General features: G+C 40.7%; 1 protein-coding gene across 10 annotated transcripts in view; it reads right to left on the reverse strand.

The window, feature by feature from the left end:
- dgkb (diacylglycerol kinase, beta) overlaps positions 1-26417 on the reverse strand; it is a 797915-nt gene that overhangs the window by 731112 nt on the left and 40386 nt on the right. For 9 of the 10 annotated variants that reach the window (XR_009512720.1, XM_059972636.1, XM_059972640.1 and 6 more), the window contains exons 1-2: positions 20849-21630; positions 20440-20719 (exon numbers count right to left, since the gene is read on the reverse strand). Coding sequence is in view for 8 of the 10 variants with exons in the window: in XM_059972636.1 (XP_059828619.1) it covers positions 20440-20527 (88 nt within the window). In the remaining 2 variants the exon portion in view is untranslated. Of the gene's footprint in view, positions 1-20439; positions 20720-20848; positions 21631-26417 lie in introns of those variants that run through there. The other variant, XM_059972632.1, reaches the window with a different exon arrangement.

Consider the following 26417-nt stretch of genomic DNA (forward strand, 5'->3'; position numbering starts at 1 on the left):
AAGGTTGAGGGGGGACTTGATAGAGGTATTTAAAATTAGGAGGGGGATAGATAGAGCTGACGTGGATAGGTTTTCTTCCATTGAGAATAGGGGAGATTCAAACAAGAGGACATGAGTTGAGATTTAGGGGGCAAAAATATAGGGGTAACACGAGGGGGAACTTCTTTACTCAGAGAGTGGTAGCTGTGTGGAACGAGTTTCCAGTAGAAGTGGTAGAGGCAGGTTCGGTATTGTCATTTAAAGTAAAATTGGATAGGTATATGGACAGGAAAGGAATGGAGGGTTATGGGCAGTGGGACTAGGTGAGAGTAAGCATTCTGCACGGATTAGAAGGGCTGAGATGGCCTGTTTCCATGCTGTAATTGTTATATGTTATATGGATTCTGTCCACCCTGGGAAACAGTGGACATTATATTGTGTGAAAACTCCCAGAAAACTGCAGGGTGCAGCACAGCAGCAACCACTGAATGTGGCCTTGACTTACCTCACCAAAACATTTGATTTCATCAATCATGAAGGACTGTGGAGCACCATCCTCAAGTTCAACTGCCCACTAAAACTTGTTTCGACCTTACATCTGTTCCATGGTGGCATGTAAGCCATGAATCCAGCCAACAGAGTTCCAGCAAAGCAAGCCCCAGTGAGGTACACAATGCTGCACATTGCGCTGACTCTTGTCCTAATCCTTCTCAACTCAAATGTTGCATCTCACCACCAAAACATTACTGTGAGAGAAGCTGGATTTGACTGCTAAGTTAGCTTACAGAGGCTACGCTTCTGAAACTCAATGATCAGGTTGCAGTATACATTCAACAGCTATGTTTGAATACACTCAAAGACTAAATTCCAAATAATTGTTGACTCATTTACTGAATCAAATGAGTGACATCTGTGTTCAACGTTCACAAGGGAAATGACCTCTACCAAACTGCCTCCACTGCCCTCTAGCAATAATGATTTACTACATGCTTTACTACAAAGGAAATGCTTTTTCAAATCCAGCCACAAATCATCAATTGCACTGAGGTCTGGCTGTTGACCAGGCCACTCCAGGAAATTAACTTTGTTGTTAAGGTATTCCTGCCTAGCTTTGGCTTTATGCTTGGGGTCATTGTCTTGCTGGAAAACAAACCTCCCAAGTTGCAGTTCTCTTGCAGACTGCATCAGGTTTTACTCCAGGACATCCCTGTATTATGCTGCATTCACTTTACCCTTTACCTCCACAGGCCTTACAGGGCCTGCTGCAGTGAAGCATCCCACAGCACGATGCAGCCACCACCTTGCCTCTCAATAGGGAAGGTGTGTTTTTGATGATGCGCGATGTTTGGCTTACGCAAAACATAGTGTTTAGTCTGGTGGCCAAAAAGCTCAAATATGGTTTCACCAGACCATAGAACTTTCTTCCAGCTGACTTCAGAATCTCCCACATGCCTTCTGGCAAGCTCTAGCTGAGATCTCATGTGAAGTTTTTTTCAACATTGGCCTTCTCTTTGCCAGTCTCCCATAAAGCTGCCACTGCTGAAGCACCCGGGCAGCAGTTGCTGTATGCACAGTCTCTCTCATCTCAGCCACTGAAGCCTGTTACTTCTCTAGATTTGTCATAGGTCTCATTGTGGCCTCGCTTTCAAAGGTATATTTTTAATGTCAGAGAAATGTTTACAATATACATCCTGAAATGCTTTTTCTTTGCAACCATCCACAAAAACAGAGGTGTCCCCAAAGAATGAATAACAGTTAAGCGTTAGAACCCCAAAGTCTCCCCCAGCTTCCTTCCTTCCCGCGCGTAATCAGCAGCAAGCGACAATCCCCCTACCCCCACCAGCAAAAATTAAGCATCAGCACCCGCCTGCCACCGAGCACTGAAGCATGAGCAAAGACACAGACTTGCAATAACCCAAAGACTATTAGTTTACCCAGTATTGGACATGCCATAGGCTCTCTATCTCTCCCTAAAAAGGGAGAAAGAGATGTTTCCATTTTGCAGCAAGAGGGGAAACATAACAAACAACTCATTGATTTACAATGTTAAAGATTATTTCCCTACTTGCACGGTCATTCAGTTTTTGAGGACAGCCTGATATAGGCATTCCGTCCATTTTTTGATGATTGACTTTACAGTAATCCAAGGGATATTCAATGACTTGAAATTTTCTTGCATCCGTCTCCTGACTTGTGTTTTTCAATAACATTTTCTTGGAGTATTCCTTTGTCTTCAGGGAGTAGTTTTTGCCAAGATACTGACTCATGATCAATTGGACCTTCCAGATACAGGTGTAATTTTACAACAATAATTTGATACACCTTGACTGCACACAAGTCTTCAAAAACAGATCTCCATTAACTAATTATGTGACGTCTAAAATCAATTGGTTGCACCAGTGATGATTTTGTGTATCATATTAAGGGGGGGGGGGTTGAATACTTAGGCAATCAATTTAATTTGTGTTTTATATTTGTAATTAATTTTGATCACTTTGTAGAGATCTGTTTGCACTTCACCACAAAAGTATCTTTTTCTGTTGATCTGTGTCAAAAAAGCCAATTAAGTACACAGTAATTCAATGTCGTAGAACAATAAAATGTGAAAACATCCGGGGGTGGGGGTGAATACTTTTATAGGCACTGTACACATATGTATACTATATATTACAACTAGAATATAGACATCCACAGCATAGTAAATTTCAAATTGTCCCATTCAGGCCTGAAGATTTAATTGCTGTGGAGGACTTTTATTCTTGTGACAAGGTGGGGTCGCTGTGTGGCAGGTGAGACTTGTGGTTGTGAAACAAGCTCAGGTTCTGGAGCCTCCTCCATGGTGTTTGTAGGGGTTAGCTCTGGGGCTGCAGGAAGTCTTTTTGACAGCTCTGTCCACCTTTCTTCTCTAACATTTGACTCTGCTCTCCTCAGCTGATTGTCATGTCCTCTCCAGATGATATCAGACACAATCTCCTGTGTAGGAGAGTGGTCTAGTTCTGTGCTTAATCTTTCTCAGTACCTACCTTATTCACCCCTGTAGTACCTCATCAGGACTGCTTGTCCAGAGGTGAAACATCAAACCTCCTTGTATGAGCAGCTCTCAATTTGTCTCAGCTGTTTGTCCTGCATACTTCTTTTGAGATTGGGTTTGAGCAGATCCAAGCGTAAACTCAGGAACAACCCAGGAACAGCAATAGCTGGTGAATTGTTGATTGTGGAATGTGCTGCAATACAATCTACGAGGAGGAAATGGGCAAGCTTCAAATTCAGTGTAGTGTGTTCTCCTGACATTACTTGCAAAACATTCTTTAGACTCTGGGCAAGCCATGTGTAGCTGGGTGGTATGGAATAGTTGTAATATGTCTAATTCTGTTGATTTTCAGGAATATGACTAGAACTGTTCTGCAACAAACTGTGATCCATTGTCACTGAATAAGTGTTCTGGAACACTAGTCCTTGAAGAGGCTTCTCAACACATAAACAGAGTGTGAGGCTGCAGTGGAGGCTATTGGGAACACTTCTGGCCACTTTGTAGCTGCATCCACTACTACCAAGAAATTTGTGCCGGTGAATGGTCTGACAAAAGCCACGTGAATCCTCTGCCAGAGCAATGCAAGCCACTCCCAGAGATGAGGAGTTGCTGCTCTTATCATCTTCTGGATGCGTTGGCAACCTGAAGAGCACATGGCAAGCTGATCTACTCCAGGCCACCAGACAAAGCTATGAGCCAATGTTTTCATTTTGCCCACATTCAGATGACCGTCGTGTAGTTTCTCCAAGAGCCCAGTCCGCCAAACAAAATGCCCTCCCCAGTACTGAGTACACCTACAAGGAGTGCTGCAACAAGGAAGCAGCATCCGTCTTCAAGGCCTCCACCATCCAGGCTGTGTTATCTTCTCACTGTTGCCATCACGGAGGAGGTATAGGAGTCTCAGGTTCCACACCTCAGGTTCAGGAACAGTTATCACCCTTCTTCAGCCATGAGGTTCCTGAATCAGCATGGATAACTTCACTCACCTCAACACTGAACTGATTACTCAACCCAACTTATGGACTCACTTTCAAGGACTCTACAACTCATGTTCTCAATATTATTTATTTACTAATTTAATATTATTATTATTTGTCTTTTTTGTATTTGCACAACATTTTTCTCTCGCACAGTGTTTTTTTGTCCTTGTTGGTGCATAATTTTTCATTGATTCTATTGTATTTCTTCTACTCTGAATGCCTGCAGAATGAATCTCAGGGTAGCATATGGTGACCAATCCATACTTTGATAATAAATTTACTTGCAACTTTGAAAAAATTTGCTTCAGTACAAAGCCTGTACGTCTTCATAGGCAGCTCTTAGGAATACAGGGTTGCATAGTGACTCTTGGCAAGTTGCTCTCTGCAGAAATTTGTTAGGGCAGAATGGCAGATGTGACAGCAAAGTGGACTAGCCATTAGAATCAGATAAAATAATGGACATATTATTTCAAAAATGTGAATGAGGAAAGAGAGAGGTACATGATTAATTAATAGTTTGTGCATAAAGTACATGAAAACATTTACTGAGCAAGTATATTCTTTTACTTTTGACATTCAACTGAGTTTCTAGTTGCTTTACAAAAACAGAATGCTGGAAGAGCTCTGAGGGTCAAAATTCATAGTAAAATTTATTAACAGAGTACATATATGTCACCACATACAATACTGAGATTCTTTTGCTGCAGTCATACTTAGTAAATCTATAAAACCATAACTATAAACTGTAAACAATCTGTGCAAATGCAAATATAAATAAATAGCAATAAATAATAAGCATGACATTACAACATATCAGAGTCCTTAAATGAGTGTAGCTATCCCTTTTTGTCAAAGAGCCTGATTGTTGAAGGGTAGTAACTGTTCTTGAACTCGATGGTGTGACTCCTGACTCACCTGTACCTTCTACCCGATGGCAACAGTGAGAAAAGAGCACGGTGAGGATCTTTGATAATGGATGCTCCATTTTTACGGCAACATTTCATGTTGACATGCTCAGTGGTTTTGAGAGTTTTACCCGTGATGCACTAGCCAAATCCACTACCTTTTGTAGGAATTTCTGCTCAAAGGCATTGATGGTCCCATACCAGGCTGTAATGCAGCCGACCAGCACACTTTCCACCAAACATCTATAGAGGTTTGCCAAGTTTCTCGATGACATGCCGAACCTCCGCAGACTCCTGAGGAAGAAGGGACGCTTTTGTGCTTTCTTCACAATATATTTATATGATGGGTCCTCTGAGATAGTGACACCCAGGAATTGAAGATTACTGAACCTCTCCCCCTCTGATCCTCTGATGATTACTGGCACATGGACCTGTCTTGGTGAATTGGCATCAATGGCGGAAATGATGCAAGTCAATATTCAGGGTCAAGATTCTGCATTGCCTTTTCCCTCCGTAGATGTTAACTGACCCGATGCAGAGTTATAACCTGAAGAGATGTGCAATATCCTTTAGTTCAAACGATTCTGATAGACCCACTGAGATCCAGTGGTATTGTGTTTTGCTTCCCTTTTCCAGCGTCTGCAGTCTCTTTAGCACCTATATACTTTATATTTTGTGGAGAATCATCCTCAGCATCCCGAGGAATCACCTCTCACCCAGCATTTTTAAAAGGAGCTTATTCAATCATCAATGAATTCTAGTTTAGGGGAGTTCTCGTGCCATTTCCAACATTACCAGATTGCCTAGATTTCAAATATACCTTTAAATGATGAAAACATTTGCACGTCCTACAAGAGATGTGAGAAGCACAAAATCAATGTTTGTCATCATTTCTTTTCTCAATGTGACAACAACAACAAGGAAAAAGGAAAATGAAGGAAATAGGAGGAAAAAGGTTCTGGAAAGTTTATGTTTTATCCCTTTTGGTGATTGAATATAATCTGAAATATTATCTTAATTTTTACATATATTATGGAATATCTGCCTTTTGTGTATATGAACCCCTGCCTCAGCCAGAAATAACCTCAGTCTTCTAATATGAACACTATGAATTAATGCCCAAAAGCAATCAATATTCACTACCATTATCCCCCAAAACTTACAACAACTTTGATTTTTGTGCATATACAAAGGTGGAAATTTCTATCAACTATTTGCAGAAGTGTCAGCAGTGAAGATGGACTCCTAAAGCATGGGAGGAAGCACCCAGGAAAAATTCTCAACAATTAGGTTTCATACAGTGGAGAATTTTTTACTGATCCAAAATATTATCGGAATATTCTTATCTCAATTTGGGCATAAGGCTCTCAATAGAAGTCTTGTCATTTATGCGATTCAGAGTTTTAATTAGTTTTTTGAGCCTTTAAACTTTATAAATAAAATGCTTATATTCTGTGATAGTGAAAAATTTTACAAATGAATATTTGCAAACATCTCATATATTGTAGTCTGAGTGATTTTAAAAGATTTAAGTTTTTGACCTCAACTGTTAAGTATATAGCTTGACCTAATGTCAATTTCTTAATTACTTAAGTTTGCCGATTCAGAAATAGATAGAAGGCTATGTTGTGATGAGGATTTTGTGATTCTGCAAGGGAATATAGACTGGTAGAATGACTATGTGAAAACCTAGGAAAGGGAGCTTCATTGGGATATGGATAAGATCATGTATTTTGGTTAAATGAATCACAAGGTGGATTATTACGTGAATGGAGAGGAGCTAGCAATGAATCCAGTTCACACCGCCATCTGGACTTTCCTGAAATCTTGGTGATTTAACATGTGCCAATGTTGCCTCCAAGGTAATCTTTACAGTATGCAGTGTACTTACACCCAAGCTTGCCCTGGTAAAGGGTCACATCAGCATGGGTTGCATGGTAGCTTGTGGCTGTCTTGGTAGCACACAGATTAGTGTAACACTATAACAGCGCAAAAGATCTGGGTTCTATTCTGCCATTGCGTGTAATGAGTTTGTACAGTACCTTCTCGCCATGGCCTCATAGATCTCCTATGGGTGCACAGGTTTCCTCTCATATCCCAAAGCCATGCAGGCTTGTAGATTAATTGCTCTTATGGGTATAATTGGGTGGCATGGGCTCAAACAGTTGTTACGTGCTTTATCTCTAAATCTAGAACCTAAATCTAAAGTGAGGGAACAATATCTTGATTCAGTATCTTGATTCAGCCAATCTCCTGTGCCTTGTCCTTTGATTGATGAGATGCATGTATTGCGATACTATCAAAATGAAATCACATAAAACACAATACTTTTAATACAAGCCAACCTAATTAGGAAGTACTTCTAACATCCAATCACTATGCTAGGATTGTTGCTGCAAAGCAACTGCAGGTGCTCTTTCCATCTGCAGTGAGTGATCCTAAAGTTATCCAATGCCCCAAGCATTTTTATATCTTACCGGACACTGCAGATTAAACCAAAAATCCTGTATTCATAATTTCAAACTCCACAACATTCAATTAGTACATTCAAATACATGCATCTAATTTCCCATGGTTATTGTTTGATGATTCATTGTAGTTTGCAAAGTATCTCTGATTTTTTTTTTGCCATGTATGTTTGTACACAAGCTCTGAATTTTATTGTTTTTTGCCATTGCAAGGGTTCCTCAAGTGCACAGCCATATTGTCATTCTTTCCCTTAATACTTAAGTTCAAGCCTTCTGCAGATATTACTCCTACATCCATTTGTTTTCTGAATTGTGTTAATATTTAATAAACTGAGAGTTTCACTTGTCATGCATTTCGTTATCCTGCAGGCTCATTTAAGCATTTTGCTGCAAAAAAAAAATAGCATCTTTGGCAATATCTGTCAGGATGCTGTTTATTGACTACAGCTCAGTGTTCAACACCATCATTCCTACAGCTCTGATTGAAAAGCTCCAAAATCTGGGCTTCCATTCCTTCCTCTGCAACTGAATCCTCAAATTCCAAACTGGAAGATCACAATCTGCATGGATCGAAAATAATATCTCTATCTCACTGACAATCAACACTGGAGCACATCAGAAATGTGTGTTTGCCCACTGCTCTATGCCCATGTCTTTGCAGCTAGGAACAGCTCAAATGGAATCTTTAACTTTGCCGGTGATACAACTATTGCTGGCAGAATTTCAGATGGAGATGAGACGGTGTCCAGGAGCAATATATATCAGCCAGTAGAGTGGTATTGCAGTCCCAAAACAACCTTGCACTCAATGTAAGACTAGAGAACTGATTGTAGACTTCAGGAAGGGTAAGATGAGGGAACACACACCAGTCCTCAGAGAGGGATTAGAAGTGGAACGAGTGGGTTTCTGAGTGTCAATATCTCTGAGGATCTATCCTGGGCTAAACATTTTAATGCAGCTACAAAGAAGGCATAACAGCAGCTATACTTCATTAGAAGTTTCAGGAGATTTGGTATGTCACCAAAGACACTTGAAACTTTTTACAGATGTATCGTGAAGAGTATTCTAACTGACTGCATCACTGTCTGGTGGGGGTGGGGGGAGTTGCACAGAATTGAAAAAAGATGTATAGAGTTGTAAACTTAGTCAGCTCTATCATGGGCACTAGCCTCTGTAGTATCCAGGCCATCTTCAAGAAGAAATGCCTCAAAAAGGCGGCATCCATCATTAAGAACCTCCATCGCTCAGGACTTGCTCACATAGCTATCTTCAGGAAGGAGGTACCGAAGCCTGAAGACACACACTCAACATTTCAGGAATAGCTTCTTTCCTCTGTCATCCGATTTCTGAATGGACGTTGAATCCGTTAACGCCACCTCACTACATTTTTATTTTTATTTTTGCAATACCTATTGAATTTAACTATTTTATATCCCTACCGTATTTCACATTTTTTCTATTCTAATGTATTGCATTGTACTGCTGCCACAAAGACAACTAATGCTACAACATGTGCCTGTGATTTTAAACCCAATTCTGAGCTGTTTTGTATTGTATTGCTAGTAGTTTATGAAAGGCACTCATCATCATACAGGACATTACATCTCTTTTCAGTCACAGTAGTCAATAGTTGACCCTGGGAGGCACTCTTTTTGTTTCTCAGTACATCTCTATTCAAAGACTAAGTGCGAGTCAGTAATTTTGGAGCAAGCAAACAATCTTTGTTCCCTGGGAATCAAAGTGTACAGGATTAAGTTAACTTTTCCCTGTTCCTTGGCAGGTATTTGCTGCGTTCTTGACCTATTCACAGATCCATGCATGGAAACAAACTGAAGTCATCCAAAAAGACTTTTTCTCACTGTTGCATGCTGCTGGACTGATGAGTCCACATTTCTACGTTTCTAACATATTCTCATTTCCAAGGATTGTATATGTACAATGGAGGATTTGAAGATCAAATGTGGTCCTTTTCACCAAATTTGCTGCACAATTTTTCCCATGTTTGCAAGATGTCGGGGGAGAATACTTTGATAAAATACCATTCCTCATTGTATATTCACTGAGAGCATGCAAAGCTCAATACAGCATCAATGTTAATCATTTTCTGAGTCTCACTATTGTAATGCTCTTGATCAGCTGTAGCACAATGCTAGAATTCTGAAGTCACACAGCCAGCCACCAATTCTGAAAGCATTCTCAGCAAAGTCCAAGATGTTGTGCTGCTTATGGAAATACGTGAATTTGTTGGTGGGTTTATTTCTTAACTGTTTAGATCTGGTCTAATAGGATATTTTCTCTGGCTGCACAATGTTACCACCTGTTCCTGGGCAAAGCTGTTCATTCCAACATGGCCGCTGGCACAGAGTTCCCTGGAAGCTCTCAGCACTTCAGCATGACTAAGCTCAGTTTCGGATCTGTCCGACAGACTTTAAAATGCTTTTGACAGGCTATGTGACCTGATCCTGGGATCACCAGTTGTGAAAACTGTCAGCTGTTACTGATTGTGAGCATCTTTGACATTCACAGTCAGCAACAATCGAGCTGATTCAAATGTTAGAGGTTCATTTTTACAGTAAGCATGTTGATTGCACAACCACCCTTAAAATAATCAATTAAAACTTGGAAACTAGCTTTAGTAAATAAAGAAAATCTACTTATCCTTTTCCCAGAATGAATCAAAATTACAATCAGGTTTATTATCAGTAACATACGTATATCCCGTTTGTTTTGCGGCAATGGTACAGTGCAAAGACATAGAAACTGATGCAACTTACAATAAACAGATATGTAAATAGTGCAAAAGGGGAATGTGTTCATAGACAATTCAGAAATCTGATAGCAGAGAGGGAACAGATTTCCCTATTCATCTGAATACAACCTGTTGTTTTTGCAACAATTTGAACACAGTAGAGACTTAGCCATCTACCGAACCAACCTGAGAGCTAACAATCCTGTAGAAGTTCATCCTCAATGATTTGATTCCTTGAAGGATCTAATGCTGCAGGACAGAAGCAAGCTGGTAGTCAATCAGTAAGGTGGAAGTCGTCACCTTTAAACAAGACCCTCACCAGTGTTGGGGAGTGGCACATCTGCTGGGATACTGGGCAAGTATTGACATATTGACCATGTGTTGGAATGTCACATTCTCAGTGACATTTCCGCAAATATTTCACTGCAATGGCCTTGGCAAATTCGTCCTCTATCCTCAGTTTGATATTTGATTTTGCTTGCAAGTAACAGAGATGAGTTTTTTTTCTATTTTTTTAATGGGCACTGTCAACAGAAGATGTAGTACTTGAATGATGGCTAAGAGCTGAAACTCAACTTTGAGTTTTTGAAGAAATTGAACAGCTTCATTTGGAGTTAAATAATGAAGTCCAGGGTAGAAGAAAAGTTATTTCTGCTTCTGAGAACATGCAAAAAAAAAATCAGGAATAACAAATTATAATATTACCAATCATGTCCTTCTCTGTGCTTTTCCTAAACTAAACTAGTTCTGTGCATCTAAATTTCATATCAATCCGAGTCCTAAGTGAATAAATCACATGTGCAACCACCATTACTGATACTTGCCAGCAACCAGAGCATTCTTTTACCTGATAGTTTTCTTTATCTCTAAAACATTGCTAACTCTGAGATGAGTGAAGTGGAAAGTCAAGCACTCTACAGTCTCTGCTAACTGTGTTGCGAAAGCAAAAAGTTGAAAGATTTGAGCTTTAAAAGAGGAATAGAATGAATCATCTTTTTTGGAACATAGAATTATCCCTATAACCTTTTCAAGTTATTAAGGTATCTTCAGGGAAAATTTCTTCCGTTCTCTAAATCTTAACTAAATCACATCAGTATTTTACTGTTACCTTCCAGTTAGGCATTCAAAGCCAATGTGAATGATTTGCTTGTATCAGTATTATTTATACCTTTCAATATTTTAAAGTTCTAGGACATTTTTGAAGACATTCAGGCTGCTTGTTATTTGCTATGTAATACCCTGTTGTCAGAATTTTCACTACTGCCCTGTTTTGATGTCTTTGGAATGCATCAACATTTTTTGGAATCAGAATCATAACCAGGTTTCTTACATACTGCATATATTCTTTGGCAGCACCATTACAGTGCAATAAATAAAAATTACTATAAATTATAATAAGAATATATAAAAAGAAATAAATAGTGCAGAAAGAGCAACATAGTGAGGAAGTGTTCAGGGGTACATAGATTGTTCAGAAATCTGATGGCAGAAGGGAAGACTCTGTTCCTAAAACATTGAGTGTGTGTCTTCAGACTTCTGTTCCACCTCCCTGAAGGTAGACATGAGAAGAGGGCGTGTCCCAAACGGTGAGGGTCCTTTTTGTTGAATTTCACCTTCTTGAAGCATTGCATTTTGAAGATGTCCTCAATGATGGAGAGGCTAATGCCCATGATGAGCTGGCTGAGCTTACAACCATCTGAGCTTTTTCCAATATCTTGTGCACTGGAGCTCCATAACAGGTAGTAATGAAACCAGGCAGAATGCTCTCAACCATATATCTGTAGAAATTTGCTAGTCTTTGATGATGTGCCAAGTCTCCTCGAATGCCTAATGAATTATAGCCTTTGACGTGCTTCCTTCATAATTGCAACAACATGTTTTGCCCAGGATAGATCTTCTGAGATGTTGACTACCAGGAACTTGAAGCTGCTCAGCTCTTCCACTGCTGATCCCTCAATAAGCACTGGCATTTGTTCTCCCAATTTCCCCTTCTGAAATCTAGAATCAATTCTTGATCTTACTGACATTGAGTGCAAGGTTGTTATTGTGATGCCGATCGACATTACCCCTCTACGTCAACACATCACCATCGAAGATGCTGCCAACAAAAGTGGTGTCACTGGGAAATTTATAGATGGTGTTTGTGCTGTGCCTAGCCAGACAACTGTGAAATTAGAGAGATTAGAGCAATATGTTAAGCATGCATATTTGAGCTATCACTGTGCTGATAGTCAGTGAGGAGGAGATGTTATTTCCGATCCACACTGACTCTGATAGCCTAGTGATGAAGTCAAGCAACCAACTGCAGTGGGTGGTACAGAGTCCCAGGATTTGAAGCTTTTTGATTATTCCTGAGGTGATGATGGTGTTGAATGCTGAGCTGTAATCAATAAACAGCAGCCTGATATAGGTATTGCTGTTGTCCAGGTGATCCAAGGCCAAGTGGAGAGCCAGTGAAAGTGCGTCCACTGTAGTCCTGTTATGGCAGAAGGCAAATTGCAGCGGGTCCAGGTCCTTGTTCAGACAGGAGTTAATGTCAGCTATGACCAACCTCTCAAAGGTCTTCATCACAGTACATGTAAGTGCTACCGTGCAATAGTCGATGAGGCAGCTCACACTGATTAGAAATCAGTGCCTCAGAGATAATCAAAAAGCTTCAAATCCTTGGACTCTGTGCCACCCTCTGCAGTTGGATGCTTGACTTCATCACACTAGAGGCCACAGTTTAAGAATAAGGGGTAGGCCATTTAGAACAAAGATGCGGGAAAACTTTTTCACCCAGAGAGTGGTGGATACGTGGAATGCTCTGCCCCAGAAGGCAGTGGAGGCCAAGGCTCTGGATGCATTCAAGAGAGAGTTAGATAGAGCTCTTATAGATAGCAGGGTCAAGGGATAAGGGGAGAGGGCAGGAACAGGGTACTGATTGTGATCATGTCAGCCATGATCACAGTGAATGGCGGTGCTGGCTAGAAGGGCCAAATGGCCTACTCCTGCACCTACTGTTTATTGTCTATTGATTTTCTTGGCCTGATGCCTTTTTGAAGCAGGTCGAAACTCTGACTGCAGTAGTGAGAGATTGAAGATATCCTTAAACACTCCCACCAGTTGGTTGACACAGGTTTTCAGTGCCCTACCAGATGCACCATGAGGGTCTGACACCTTGCAAGGGCTCACCCCTTTGAAAGATGTTCTGACGTCAGCCTCCACGACAAAGCTCACAGAGTAGGTAGATATTGCATGAATTTGTATAGATGGACTTTTATTCTCCCTTTCAAAGTGTGGATAAAAGTGTTGAGCCTGTCTGGGAGTGGGACAGTACAACTGTTCATGATCTTAGATGTCCTTGAACACTCCCACCAGTTCCACACAATTATCATCAAGACCCAATGCATTACAAGGGTTCACAGTCTTGAAAGATGTTCTAACGTCAGCCTCCAAGGCAGAGATCACAGGGTCATCAGATGCTGCAGGGATTCACACAGGTGTAATATTTTTTCTCCCTTTCAAATCATGTATAAAAGGTGTTGAGCTCATTGGGAATGCAGAACACCCAAAATAGAAATTTAATGAAGTGATCTAAATTTATCTTATCTTAAATTATAGAGGGACGTATGATCTAGATTGCATTATAATCAAATATCTTTGAGAAACAATCTAGCATTTGATGAAGCAACATACACAAATTGCTGGTGGAACTCCGCAGCCAGGCAGCATCTATAGAAAAATGTACAGTCAACATTTCAGGCCAAGACCCTGCAGCAGGACCCCTCTCCAGTCCTCCTGAAGGGTCTCAGCTCAAAACATCAATTGTACTCTTTTCCATTGATACTGCCTGGCCTGCTGAGTTCCTCCAGCATTTTGTGTGTGTTACTTGGATTTCCAGTATCTGTAGATTTTCTCTTGTTAAGAGTTTGACAAATTCTATTAGTAACAATATGGTACTGCCTTGATTCTTCCTGAATAACCCATTATCACTTGCACTGAGATATTCACACACCAGAAGTCTTATGATTACCTTGTGAATTAGTTTATGGACCGTTGGAGTTAATGTTTAGTCGTAGTAAAGAAACCAGTTTTAATTTATGAATAGTGCCAGCAGTTATAATAAAATTGTTCATTTCAAGGCTGAAATTGTCACAGCGGTCAGTAGGGCAGTTTAATGGATTGGTACATTTCTGCGGTTGGATATAGGACCAATACATTGTGTGCAGGCTGCAGAATCATTGCACCAGCTACAGTCAATAAGCATAAACACCAGGGGACCACCAACTCCACCTCATAATTCTAAACAACACACACAGAATGCTGCAGGAACTCAGCATGCCAGGCAGCACTTATGAAAAAAAATACAGTTGACGTTTTGGGCCAAGACCCTTCAGCTGTATTATTTTCCATAGATACTGCCTGGCCTGCTGAGTCCTTCCAGCATGCTTGGGTTTCCAGCATCTACAGATTTTCTCTTGTTCATAATTCTGAAGTAGATTTTACTTCCACTCAAAGTTTTGAGGTAAAATTGAGTTTACTCTACCCTGCTGTTACAATTCAGACAAAGAAACTGTACCTATGAAAACAAGAAGAACGTCATAATTTCTTGATAATTATTGGGCATAGATTAAACCATCTTTACGGTCACATCTCTTGCAGTAAATATACGATGGTGGAAAAGTTCTTCTACTTATTTGTAATGAAACTACTAGTACATCTTTTATATTCTTATACAAACGTTGTTAAGAATTGAAGAGGAAAAGCTAGAAACACTGGCATATGTGAGCAGGAAAGGTCAATCCCGTTTAGCCCTTGGTTGAACCTGTCTTGTCATGGCATGTTGTATCTTTACTCCTTCCAGTTGCCTTGGCTCCAGAGATCCAAACAACATTTATCAGCATAAATATTGTGATCTCTGATTTTAAACTATTAATTGCATCCATTTTATTCAAGAATGGCTTGCCTCTGATGTTAAGATTCTGCTCCAAAATTAGATGATCTTCCTTTGAGTTGCATTCAAATACACATACCACAATTTTTCTACTCACTTGATCTGTCAATGCCACTTTATAATTTTAGTTCTCAATAAACACCATTTAATGTGCCTCTATTTTTGCTCCCATTAGCAATCAAGCATGTAGGCTTTCTCATATTATCAGAGTTGATAAAAAAATACAGAAAGACAAACTTTTTTTTATTGATATTGCACACTTCACATCCCTTCAGAACATGCAAAAGCACTTTATAGCCAAGAATTGTTTTAAGAATTGTTCTCACTGTAGTAATCTAGGAATCATGAAACATGAGAAATCCTGCAGACGCTGGAAATCCGAAACAACACACACACAAAATGCTAGAGAAACTCGGCAGGTCATGCACCATTTGTGGAAATGAAACAATAGTCGACATTTCGGGCTGAGACCCTTCATTAGGACTGAGAGAAAAGGGGAAGATGCCAGAATTAAAAGGTGGGGGAAGAGGAAGGAGCCAAGATGGAAGGTCATCTGTAATATGTAATGGGGTGGGAAAGGTCAAGGTTTGGAGAAGATGGAATCTGATAGGAGAAGAGAGTGGACCATTGGAGAAATGATAGGAGGAGGAGATCCATGGGGAAGCAATAGGTAGGTGAGAAGAAGTAAATGGTTAGGGTGGTGAATAGAAGGAGGGAGTGATGGGTGGAATTGTTTATCAGAAGGAGAATTCAATAGTCATGCCATCAGATTGGAGGCTACACAGATGGAATATAAGGTGTTGCTCCTCCACTCTGAGGATTGCTTCATCTTGGCACAAAAGGTGTTCTGACATGTCGGAATTAAAATGTTTGGTCACCAGGAAGTCCCGTTTGTGGTGGATGGAGCAGAGATACACAACGAAGCAATTTACGATGGGGCTCACCAACGTAGAGCTCTCTGCATCGGGAGCACCGCGCACAATAGACGACCACAGCAGATTCACAGCTGAAGTGTTAGATCACCTATTTGTGGCCCTGAATCCAGGTGAGGGAGGAGGTGTATGGGCAGATGTAGCACTTAGGCCACTTGCAGAGACGAGTGCCAGGAGGAAGATTAGTGGGGAGGGACAAATGGACAAGGAGATCATGGAGGGGGCAATCCCTGTGGAAAGTGGAGAGACAAAGGAAGGTAAAAATATATTTAGTGGTGGGATCCCTTGGGAGAAGGTGGAAATTGCAGAAGAAGATGTGTTGAATGTGGACGCTAATGGATGGTAGTTAAGGACAAGAGGAAATGTATCATATTAAGATGACAGGAAGATGGAGTGATTGGGGATGTCTGGGAAATGGAGGAGATATGGGTGAGGGTTTGGAGGGAGGAAATATTAGAGGGAGGAAAACCACATTCTTTAAAGAAGGAAGACATCTCTGATATCCTGGAATGGAACATCACCCTAGACTCCTAACCCACCCCCATCTTTTTATTCAGGCATCTTCTCCCTTCCTTCTCAGTCATGAAGAGGGGTCTCAGCCTCAAATGCCAACTGTCTACTCATTTCCATAGATGCTACATGAACTGCTGAGTCCCTCCAGCATTTTGTTCTTTTGCTTAGGAATCAAGGAAGTTGGTTAACTTGGAGCAATATCCTACAGACAGCAATAACAAGATTGGCTGCATTAAGACTGAGAACTGAAGGATAGATAATTCACCAGAATCAAGAAAACATTAAAAAGAAAATAAAAACTGGAAATCTGATGTAAAAATAGAAAGCACTAGAAATTTGGTTGGGAGTGGCACAGAGGCTGTTATGATTTCAGGTATATTATTGGATCAGGAAATATTAACTCAGTTTTTATTTCCCCAAAAGCTGAGTATTGTGCTGAGTATGATGTGCTGAGTATTACTTATCTACATTAAGGAAAAGAAACATGCTCTTTGAAATTGTGAGGAGGGTTGTTTGACATCCAAATGAGTAAGCGGATACCTGTTCTCTCTAAAGACAACATTTGTAACAATATAAAATTCCCTCCGTACTGAAAGTGATGACAGTGGAATTGTGTACTCATCGCTGGATTCAGAGATGATCTCATGAAGTACTAACAGCCAACACATAACCAATCGGAGCTCCACCACAGGTACTCAAACGTATACTGATTATCCCTACTGCTAACCACCAATTTATTTCCTGCTGGCAATTAAACACAGGGTTCCCACAGAGCGATGCACATGAAGTAGCAGATAATGGAGTCTGAATCATTGCTTTAAATAACAAACAACATTTAATGGCAGTGGTGCAATGGTTAAATTATCAGATTAGTAATCCAGAGTCAAATTCCTCCAAATGGTGGAAGTAAAATTTAAAGTCAATTGTTGATCTAGAATTGGAGGAAAAATATAGTCATTAGTAATGATGGCCACAAAAACTGATGTGTTGATGCAAAAGCTCAACTGGTTCACCAATATCTTCATGAAAAGAGATCGCCCTTCCTTATACAGTTCCACCGTCTTAGAAAAGGATCTTATGACTAAACACATCTTTACCTCCTCCGCCCCTACATCCCCGCTTTCCGCAGGGATCACTCCCTCTGTGATTTATCCCTGCAAATGTCTAAGTGCTACACCCGCCCATTCACCTCCTCCATTACCTCTATTTAGGGCCCAAAAAAAGTGATTCCAGGTGAGACAGCAATTCACCTGCAAATCTGCTGGTGTTGTCTATTATTTCTGGTGGTCCCAATACAGTCTCCTTTATATTGATGAGACCCATCATATATCGGAGGACCACTTCACCAAGCATCTGCACACCATCCGTCAAAAGCGGAAAGCTTCCGAGTGGGCAAACATTTTAATTCCAGTTCTCATTCCCATTTCAACATGTTGATCCATGGTCTCCTCAGTATGGAGGAGCAACACCTTATATTTGTCTGGGTAGCCTCCAACCTGATGGCATATCTGGTAAAAAAAAACTCCTTCTTCTATTCCCCACTCTGGCCTTTAAACTCTTCTTACCCGATTATCACTTCCCTTTGGGTCCCCTCCCCCTTCCCTATCTTCAATGGTCCATTCTCCTTTCCCATCAGATTCCTTCTTCTCCAGAAGTTTACCTTTCCCGCCAACCTATCACCTTCTAGCTAGCATCCTTCCCCTTGCCCCAGCTTTTTTATTCTGGTGTCTTTCCCCTTTGTTTCCAGTCCTGAAGAACAGCTTCAGCCCGAAATGGCGACTATTTATTCATTTCCATATATGGTGCCTGACCTGCTGAGTTCCTCAAGCATTTTATGTGTGTTGTTTTGGATTTCCAGCATCTGCAGAATGTCTTGTGTTTACAGTCTGACCTCAGTATGTTTCCAGACCCACCCAGGTAACTGGCTCTTGAAATGTTCTCTACACTCAGCTGAAGGGCATTTAAGAATAAGCAGTATATACTCAACTTATCAGAGTGCCCAATACCCCAAACAACAAAATTCTCATTAAAAAAGTACAATTAAATTTTTGCTTCTGTTTAGGTGAATACTGCAGTCAGTCAGAGCAGCTGACAACTTCTCATATAATACACTCAGAGGCCACTACTCCTGTAGCTAATGAAGTGGCCACAGAGCGTATCTTCATGCTCGGCTGCTGCTGTAGCTCATCCACTTCAAGGTCCAACATGCTGTGAATTCAGAGATGCTCTTCTGCACACCACTGATGTAGCACATGGCTATTTAAGTTACTGTCACCTTCCTGTCAGCTTGAATCTTCCTGACCTCTTTCATTGACAAGGCATTTTCACCCACTGAACTGCACACTCGGGTTTTTCTTTTTGCACCATTCCCTATGAACTCTAGAGACGGTTGCACATGAAAATCCCAGGAGATCAGCAGTTTGTGAGATACTCAAACCACCCTGCCTGTCACCAACAATCAAAGTCACTTAGATCATATTTCTTCCCCATTCTGATGTTTGGTCCAAATAGCAACTGAACCTCTTGGCCATGTCCGCATGCTTTGATGCATTGTATTGCTGCCGCATGATCAGCTGATAGCTATTTGTTTTAACAGGCAGGTGTGCAGGTGTAATAAAGTGGCCACCATGTTTAAATAACCTGTTGCCTACAAAAACATGTGAAAACCACTACCTGGAAGTTGTCCTGCAAACACCATGTCATTCTGACTTGGAAATGCATTGCTATTCCTTCACCTTTGCTGGAACACTCTCTCACAGCACTGTGAAAACCACACCTGAAGACAGCTTAACACCAAATCACTGAGTTGCTGTCACATGATTGGCTGATTAGCTGCTTGCATTAACAAGCAGGTGAGCAGGTGTACCTAATAAAGCGGCCACTGAGTGTACATCTGTTTCTACTCTTGCCTTGCTCTACAAACTGCTGTCCCTCAGGTTTCCTGTTTGAGAGAACTCTATTCAGGGATAGATGCAGCCTGTGTCTTTCCATTGAGTTCAGAGGCCCTAAACTGGTAGGTGTTCCAGCGTAAGTATTCTATCTCGTGCTTCTGATTACAGAGGCCAAAATAAAGACTGAAACCCAAATTAGAAGGATCAGTGCGAGCTCTCAGCTCGACTGGAATTAAATTAACAGAACACTAGAAGCTTGCCTTTTACAAAACGCAACATGCATAAATCTTAAATAACAGAAAATAATGCCGACCAAAGCTATTTCTTTGGGCAATTGCGTTTTAAATAATTCTGATCCATAACGTCGCAGCATGAGATTACATAACAGGTACCGAAATCAACCAAGCTCTACATCCGAAAGCTAGTTACAATTTAAGGCGCCACAGAAGTGCGATTCTCAATGGGCGACCCTTCAAAGCGCGAATAATTTAATGCAGTTTGTCCTCTGGTTCCATATCGACCTGGGATACGAATAATGCCTTTCATTTCTTGAGTGGAATAGACAAACAAATCGACAGTGACCTTTTTTTTAAATGGTCCCTCTTCAGTCAACAGCCTGGGACCAGCCTTGATGTGGTACTAGCGCAAAGCACATGACGCAAAGTCGAAGGATGAGAGCAAACAGGGAGCAATTAAGTAGGTGTTCGGGGCTCAGAAATCAGCATCCAAACAATGCTGTATTTGAAATGCAGCCCGAGAAATCACAACCTGTCTTATTTGCAAAATGGATTATTTGTCGTGCTCATAAAAGGAAAAGCGCTAATCTTACATTCAATTTAAAATGGAACATACTTTAAAATCACAGTGCAATATAACAGCTCCCATTAGTCCATATAACACTGCGATTTGTTGTGCAGTATTGTATTAATCTTTAATGTATTTCTAATGCATGCAACGGTACATTGAACCTGGCGCCGCTTTAGTTCAGCAACAGCATCTGAAACAGCGGCATTTTCAGAGAAACTAAATTATTTGACAAATTCTTTAACACTTACACTGGGCGTACTTCTGTAGCTGAGAGAATTCTGCTGGGCTGAGAGTAATCCACTTTTCCTGGTTAGTCATGGTGGTCTTCGAACTCATTTCCTTGGCATGCCAAGTCCGCTTCTGGACGGATTCAACGACCGCTGGGTGGGATTCCCACTCTACAGCAAGCACATTAGGCTTCAGAGGTTTTTGTATTTCTTCGCTGACTTGGAGAGGCTACGTCTGCGCGAAGCGGCAGCAGAAGCTACTGCTGGTGTAAGCGCCTCCAGATCGAACTGCTGCAAATATCTGGAAATAGACAAAAGCAAGCAGCGGTGATGCGTTTGTTCATTAGATCAGAACTTGTTTCAGCAGATAGCTAGTGAACGTGCACTTCTGGTGACTCCAGTTTTAAATTCCCATAAAATCATTACGAACCATTTTGCGTTTTTGATGTATTATCATAAATCATCTTATCGATTATTTTATAGCTGGTTTGCAAAACGAGAACTTGGATAGAGTTCTCTGTAATCCTCTGCACGTGTCAAGTACGTCATAGGTTCTTGCCCAAGGGAGGAAAGCTTATTATTACTCAGTCCACTTAATCTAATTATTCCACAACTTTCATAGAATATAAAACAGTACAGCACAATACAACATAGGAACAGGCCGTTTGACCAAAGATTTCTGTGTCAACCTTGATGCGAGTTTAAACCAATCCCATCTACCTGCAAGTGCCCTCTATCCCTTCAATCCTGGTCAAAACAAAACCTTAAAGGTTGCTGGTTTCCTCTATTATCATGTACCTTTGCAACCCATTCCAGGCACCCTATGCTATCTATGTAAATAAAACACTTCTCTTTAAAATTACCATTTTTTTTACCATAAATCTATGTCCCCTAGAGTTTAGCAATTCCATCCAGAGAAAACTATTCTGTCTACTGCATCTATACCACAAATGATTTTATACACTTCTGTAGGCTGCTTCTCAGCCTCCAATGTTCCACAGAAAACAACATCTGCTCATAGTTAATACTCTAAAATTCAGGCAAGATCCCAGTGAACGTATTCTGCACCATCTCCAACACTTCCACATCTTTCTTGTAATCCGGAACCCAAACTCAAACAATTCTCCAAATGTAGTTCAAAGATGTTTTACACATCTACAGTAACATTTTGCCTCAACACCCTGACATTCAGCACATCTTTTGTGCCCTATATACTTGTGTTGCCACTTTCAGAGAGCTATGGACTTTCACCCCAAGATCACTCCACACACCAGTGCTCCAAATGATCATGTCATTTTCTGCTGTGTACTCTTTGAAACCATGCTATTAATTTTTAATTAAGATAAAAAATAAGACTTTGTCCTTTGAACTGTATTTTCTCAAGACTCCTGGCCTGCAACAGATGGTGAATGATTGAACTTTCAATATCCCACGCCCAGCCAAGCACCATCAACAAGGACAGAACCCTTCAGCTTTCCCCTTGGGCCCTTAAAAAAGGTATCCTGACTGATTAGGTAGGAGAATGGACATTGGAAATAATCAACAGTTCTTGATTATCTTATTTGCTGTGTTATTTTTTTTTTTACCCACAAGGCAAATATTAAAATCAGTCCATTCCAAAGCATATTGGAATAAAATACTCTGGTTGCACATTATGGTTGAGTTAATTATAACAGATTACTTTGAAAAGTGGCCACATTCCTTTCAGAGAGTGGATCAGTTAAATGTTCTTTCTGGAGCTCTAGGAGTATATTACTTGGAGGTGAAATTCAGGATCAGTAGCAAAAAGATCATGGATTCTCTTCATAGCTTTGGAAATGCAATTACTTTACCCTAATATAATCATTAAAAATTAAGCAACATTAACTTCCTACAAAGTGAGATAGGGTAGCATAAATAGTTTTAACCCTTCACTCAGATGAGTTCAATACCTTTTATGCATGCTTTGATAGGGAGAACTATGACACACCCACAGAGCCCTCAGATCTCTGGTTACCTTGTTATTTCAGTCTCTGAGGCTAACATCTTTCAAGAGAATAAATTCATGGAAGGCATCTGGTCCAGAAGGTAACCCTGGCCAAGTACTAAAGGTGTGGATCAACTGGTTGGAGTATTCACAGACATATTTATCCTCACACTTCTGTGGTCAGAGGTTCCCACCTGCTTCAAAATGTTATCTATTGTACCAGTGCCCAAGAAGGTGTGGTGACCTTCCTCAGTGATTATCATCTCTGGTATTGCTTACATCAACTATAATGTAGTGTTTCAAAAGGTTGTTTAAGGTGCAAATCAGCTCCTGCTTCAGAGACGACCAGGATCCATTCCTATTTGCCTACTACCAGAGCAGATCAACAGCAGATGCAATTTATATGACTCTACACCTGCCCTGTGTCAAATGGATTACAGGACTTCCTACATTAGGCTGCTGTCCATTGCCTACAGGTCAGCATTCAACACAATGTTGCCATACAAACTCATTATCAAGCTTGAAGACCTGGGCCCTTGTATCTTCCACTGTGATGGAAAATGACTTCCTCATCAGTAGATCTCATTCAATGTGGACTGGTAATAAGTGTCCCTCGAGGCCTGAGGTGATTAGGGAGCTAGAGGTAATGGAACCCCTTGGAAGTAGTGATCATAATATGATCGAGTTCAGTTTCAAATTTGAAAAGGAGAAGCTGGTATCAGGTGTATCAATATTTCAGTGGAACAAAGGAAATTACAGTGGTATGAGAGAGGAACTGGCCCAAGTTGATTGGAAAATTAAGCTAAATGAAGGGACAAGAGAGCAGAATTGGATGAAATTCCTACAAGAAATAAGGAAAGTGCAGGAAAAATATATTCCAAGAAAAAAGAAAATCATAAAAGGAAAACTGACACAAATGTGGCTAACAAGAGAAGTTAAGGCTAAAATAAAAACAAAAGAGGCAGCATACAAGGAAGCAAAAATTAGTGGGAAAACTGAGGACTGGACGAATTTTAAAAATTTACAGAAGGAAACTAAGAAAGTCATTAGGAAAGAAAAGATGAATTATGAAAGGAAATTGGCAATTAACATAAAAAAGGACACTAAGAGTTTTTTTTAAAAATATATGAAGAGTAAAAGAGTGACACGGGTAGATATAGGACCTATTGAAAAGGATGCTGGAGAAATTATAATGGGTAACAAAGAGATGGCAGAGGAACTAAATGAGTATTTTGCATCAGTCTTCACAGTGGAAAACATTAGCAACATACCTGATAGCCAGAGGTCTCAGGGAATTGAATTAGGTACAGTCAAGACTACTAGAGAGAAAGTGCTTGAGAAGCTAAATGGACTAAGGACAGATAAATCTCCTGGACCGGATGAAGTGCATCCATGGGTTCTGAAGGAAGTGGCTTTGGAGATTGTGGAGGCATTGGAAATAATCTTCCAGGAATCAGTAGAATCTAGGATGCTTCCGGAGGACTGGAAGGTCGCAAATGTAGTTCCGCTGTTTAAGAAAGGGGGGAAGCAGCAAAAAGAAAATTACAGACCTATTAGTCTGACATCAGTAGTTGGAAAATTATTGGGATCGATCCTCAAGGATGAGATGATGAATTACCTTGAGGTGCATGACAAAATAGGCCCAAGCCAGCATGGTTTCATGAAGGGAAGATCCTGCCTCACCAACGTATTGGAATTTTTTGAGGTAATCTCGAATAAGATTGACAAGGGAGAAGCTGCGGATGTTGTGTATTTGGATTTCCAAAAGGCCTTTGATAAGGTGCCGCATGAGAGGCTGCTTAATAAAGTGAGAGCCCATGGAATTACAGGAAGGATATTGTAATGGGTGGAGCATTGGCTGATAGGCAGAAAGCAAAGAGTGGAAATACAGGGATCCTATTCTGGTTGGTTGCCGGTTACTAGTGGTGTTCCGCAGGGGTCGGTGTTGGGGCCTCTTCTTTTCACACTGTATATCGATGAATTAGATAATGGATTAAATGGTTTTGTGGCTAAGTTTGTGGATGATACCAAGATAGGTGGAGGAGCAGGAAGTGTTGTAGAAACGGAAAGGTTGCAGAGAGACTTGGTCAGTTTAGGAGAGTAGGCAAAGAAATGGCAGATGAGATACAATGTTGAGAAATGTACAGTTGTATATTTTGGAAGAAGAAACAATCGGGCAGATTATTATTCAGATAGGGAGAAAATTCAAAAATCAGAAGTGCAAAGGGACTTGGGGGGTCCTAGTGCAGGATACCCTAAAGGTTAACCACCAGGTTGGTTCAGCAGTAAGGAAAGTGAATACTATGTTGGCATTCATTTCAAGAGGATTAGTGTCTAAGAGTAAGGAGGTGTTGATGAGGCTCTATGAGGCACTGATGAGACTCCATTTGGAATACTGTGCACAGTTTTCGGCCCCCTATCTTAGAAAGGATGTGCTGATGTTGGAGAGAGTTCAGAGAAGATTCACTAGGATAATTCCTGGAATGCAGGGACTAACATATGAAGAGCATTTGTTGGCTCTTGGGTTGTATTCAATAGAGTATAGAAGAATGAGAGGGGATCTCATAGAAACATTTCAAATGTTGAAAGGGTTGGACTGAGTAGATGTGAAAAAGCTGTTTCCCATGGTGGGTGAGTCCAGGACAAGAGGTCACAGTCTTAGAATTAGAGAGTACCCATTTAAAACAGAAATGAGGAGAATTTTTTTTAGCCAGAGGGTCGTGGATTTATGGAATTTGTTGCCACATATAGCTGTGGAGGCTCAATCATTGGTGCTTTTAAGGAGGAGATTGACAGGTATCTAATTAATCAGGGTATCAAGGGATATGGGAAAAAAGTCGGAAATTGGATCTAGAAGGGAGAATAGTTTAGCTCATGGTGGAGTGGCAGAGCAGAGTCGATGGGCTGAATGACCTACTTCTGCTCCTTTGTCTTGTGATCTTGTGAGGCTGCATGCTTAGTCCCCTGCTCTATTCTCCATACACAGAACTATGTGGCTATGCACAACCTCAATGCCATCTTCAAATTTGCAATTAACACTACATTTTTTGAACAATTCACCGGTGACAATGGGTCAACTTGGCAAAGCAACATATGTCACCTAGTTGAGTGGCACAACAAGAACAACGTCTCATTCAGTGTCAGTTGACTGTTGACTTCAGGAAAAGGAAGCAGGGCAAATACATACCATTTTATATTGCAGTGGTCCCCAACTACTGGACCATGTCCCGGTACTGCTCCACGGCCCGGTGGTTGGGGACCATTGCTATATTGGAAAATCAACAACAGTCAGCAGCCTTAAATTACATACCAGATGACCTCAGCACAAATAGATGCAGTCATAAGAAAGACACTGGCATGCTTTCCTTAGGAGTTTAAGGGCACTTGGCTTGTCACCAAATGTTTTAACAAGATGTACTATTGAAAACATCCACACAAGTTGCAACAGTTCCTGGGACAGCAATTGAAATGCACAGGAACATAGAAAGTTGCAGAGAGTGATGAACTCTGTCCAATATATCATCGATTGCATCCTTCTTCACCGTTCATATTTTCTACAGGAGGTATTGTCTCAAAAAGGCAAAATCTGCCATCAAAGGCCCCTTCCATTCAAGTCATGATATCTTTTTGCAGCAATCATGAGCCAGAGGCTTGAAGTCCCATGCTATTAGGTTCAGGAAACATTACTTTCCTTCAACTGTTTGTTTCTTGAAAAAATCAGCAAACACTAATCAATACAGTTTGGCAGGGAGATGGGGACCACAGTGATTGATCAGAGCATGGAGCAATTGATATAAAAGTTAGACGCAGCATGTAGAGAAACTGTGAGGAAGGATAAGTAACAGAGAGGGTTAATTGCAGTCAGTTGGATGTAATGAAATGTGTATATTTTAATGCAGGAAGTATCAGGAACAAAGCTACAACATCATAGCCATTACAGAGACTTGGCTCTCACAAAGGCAAGAATGGCCACTGGATATTCTGGGGTTTGGATGTTTCAAGAGGGACAGGGAGATCGGTAAACGTGGTAGGG

This window comes from Hypanus sabinus, chromosome 6 (genome assembly GCF_030144855.1).
Source record: "Hypanus sabinus isolate sHypSab1 chromosome 6, sHypSab1.hap1, whole genome shotgun sequence".
In the NCBI taxonomy this organism is placed as follows: Eukaryota; Metazoa; Chordata; class Chondrichthyes; order Myliobatiformes; family Dasyatidae; genus Hypanus; species Hypanus sabinus.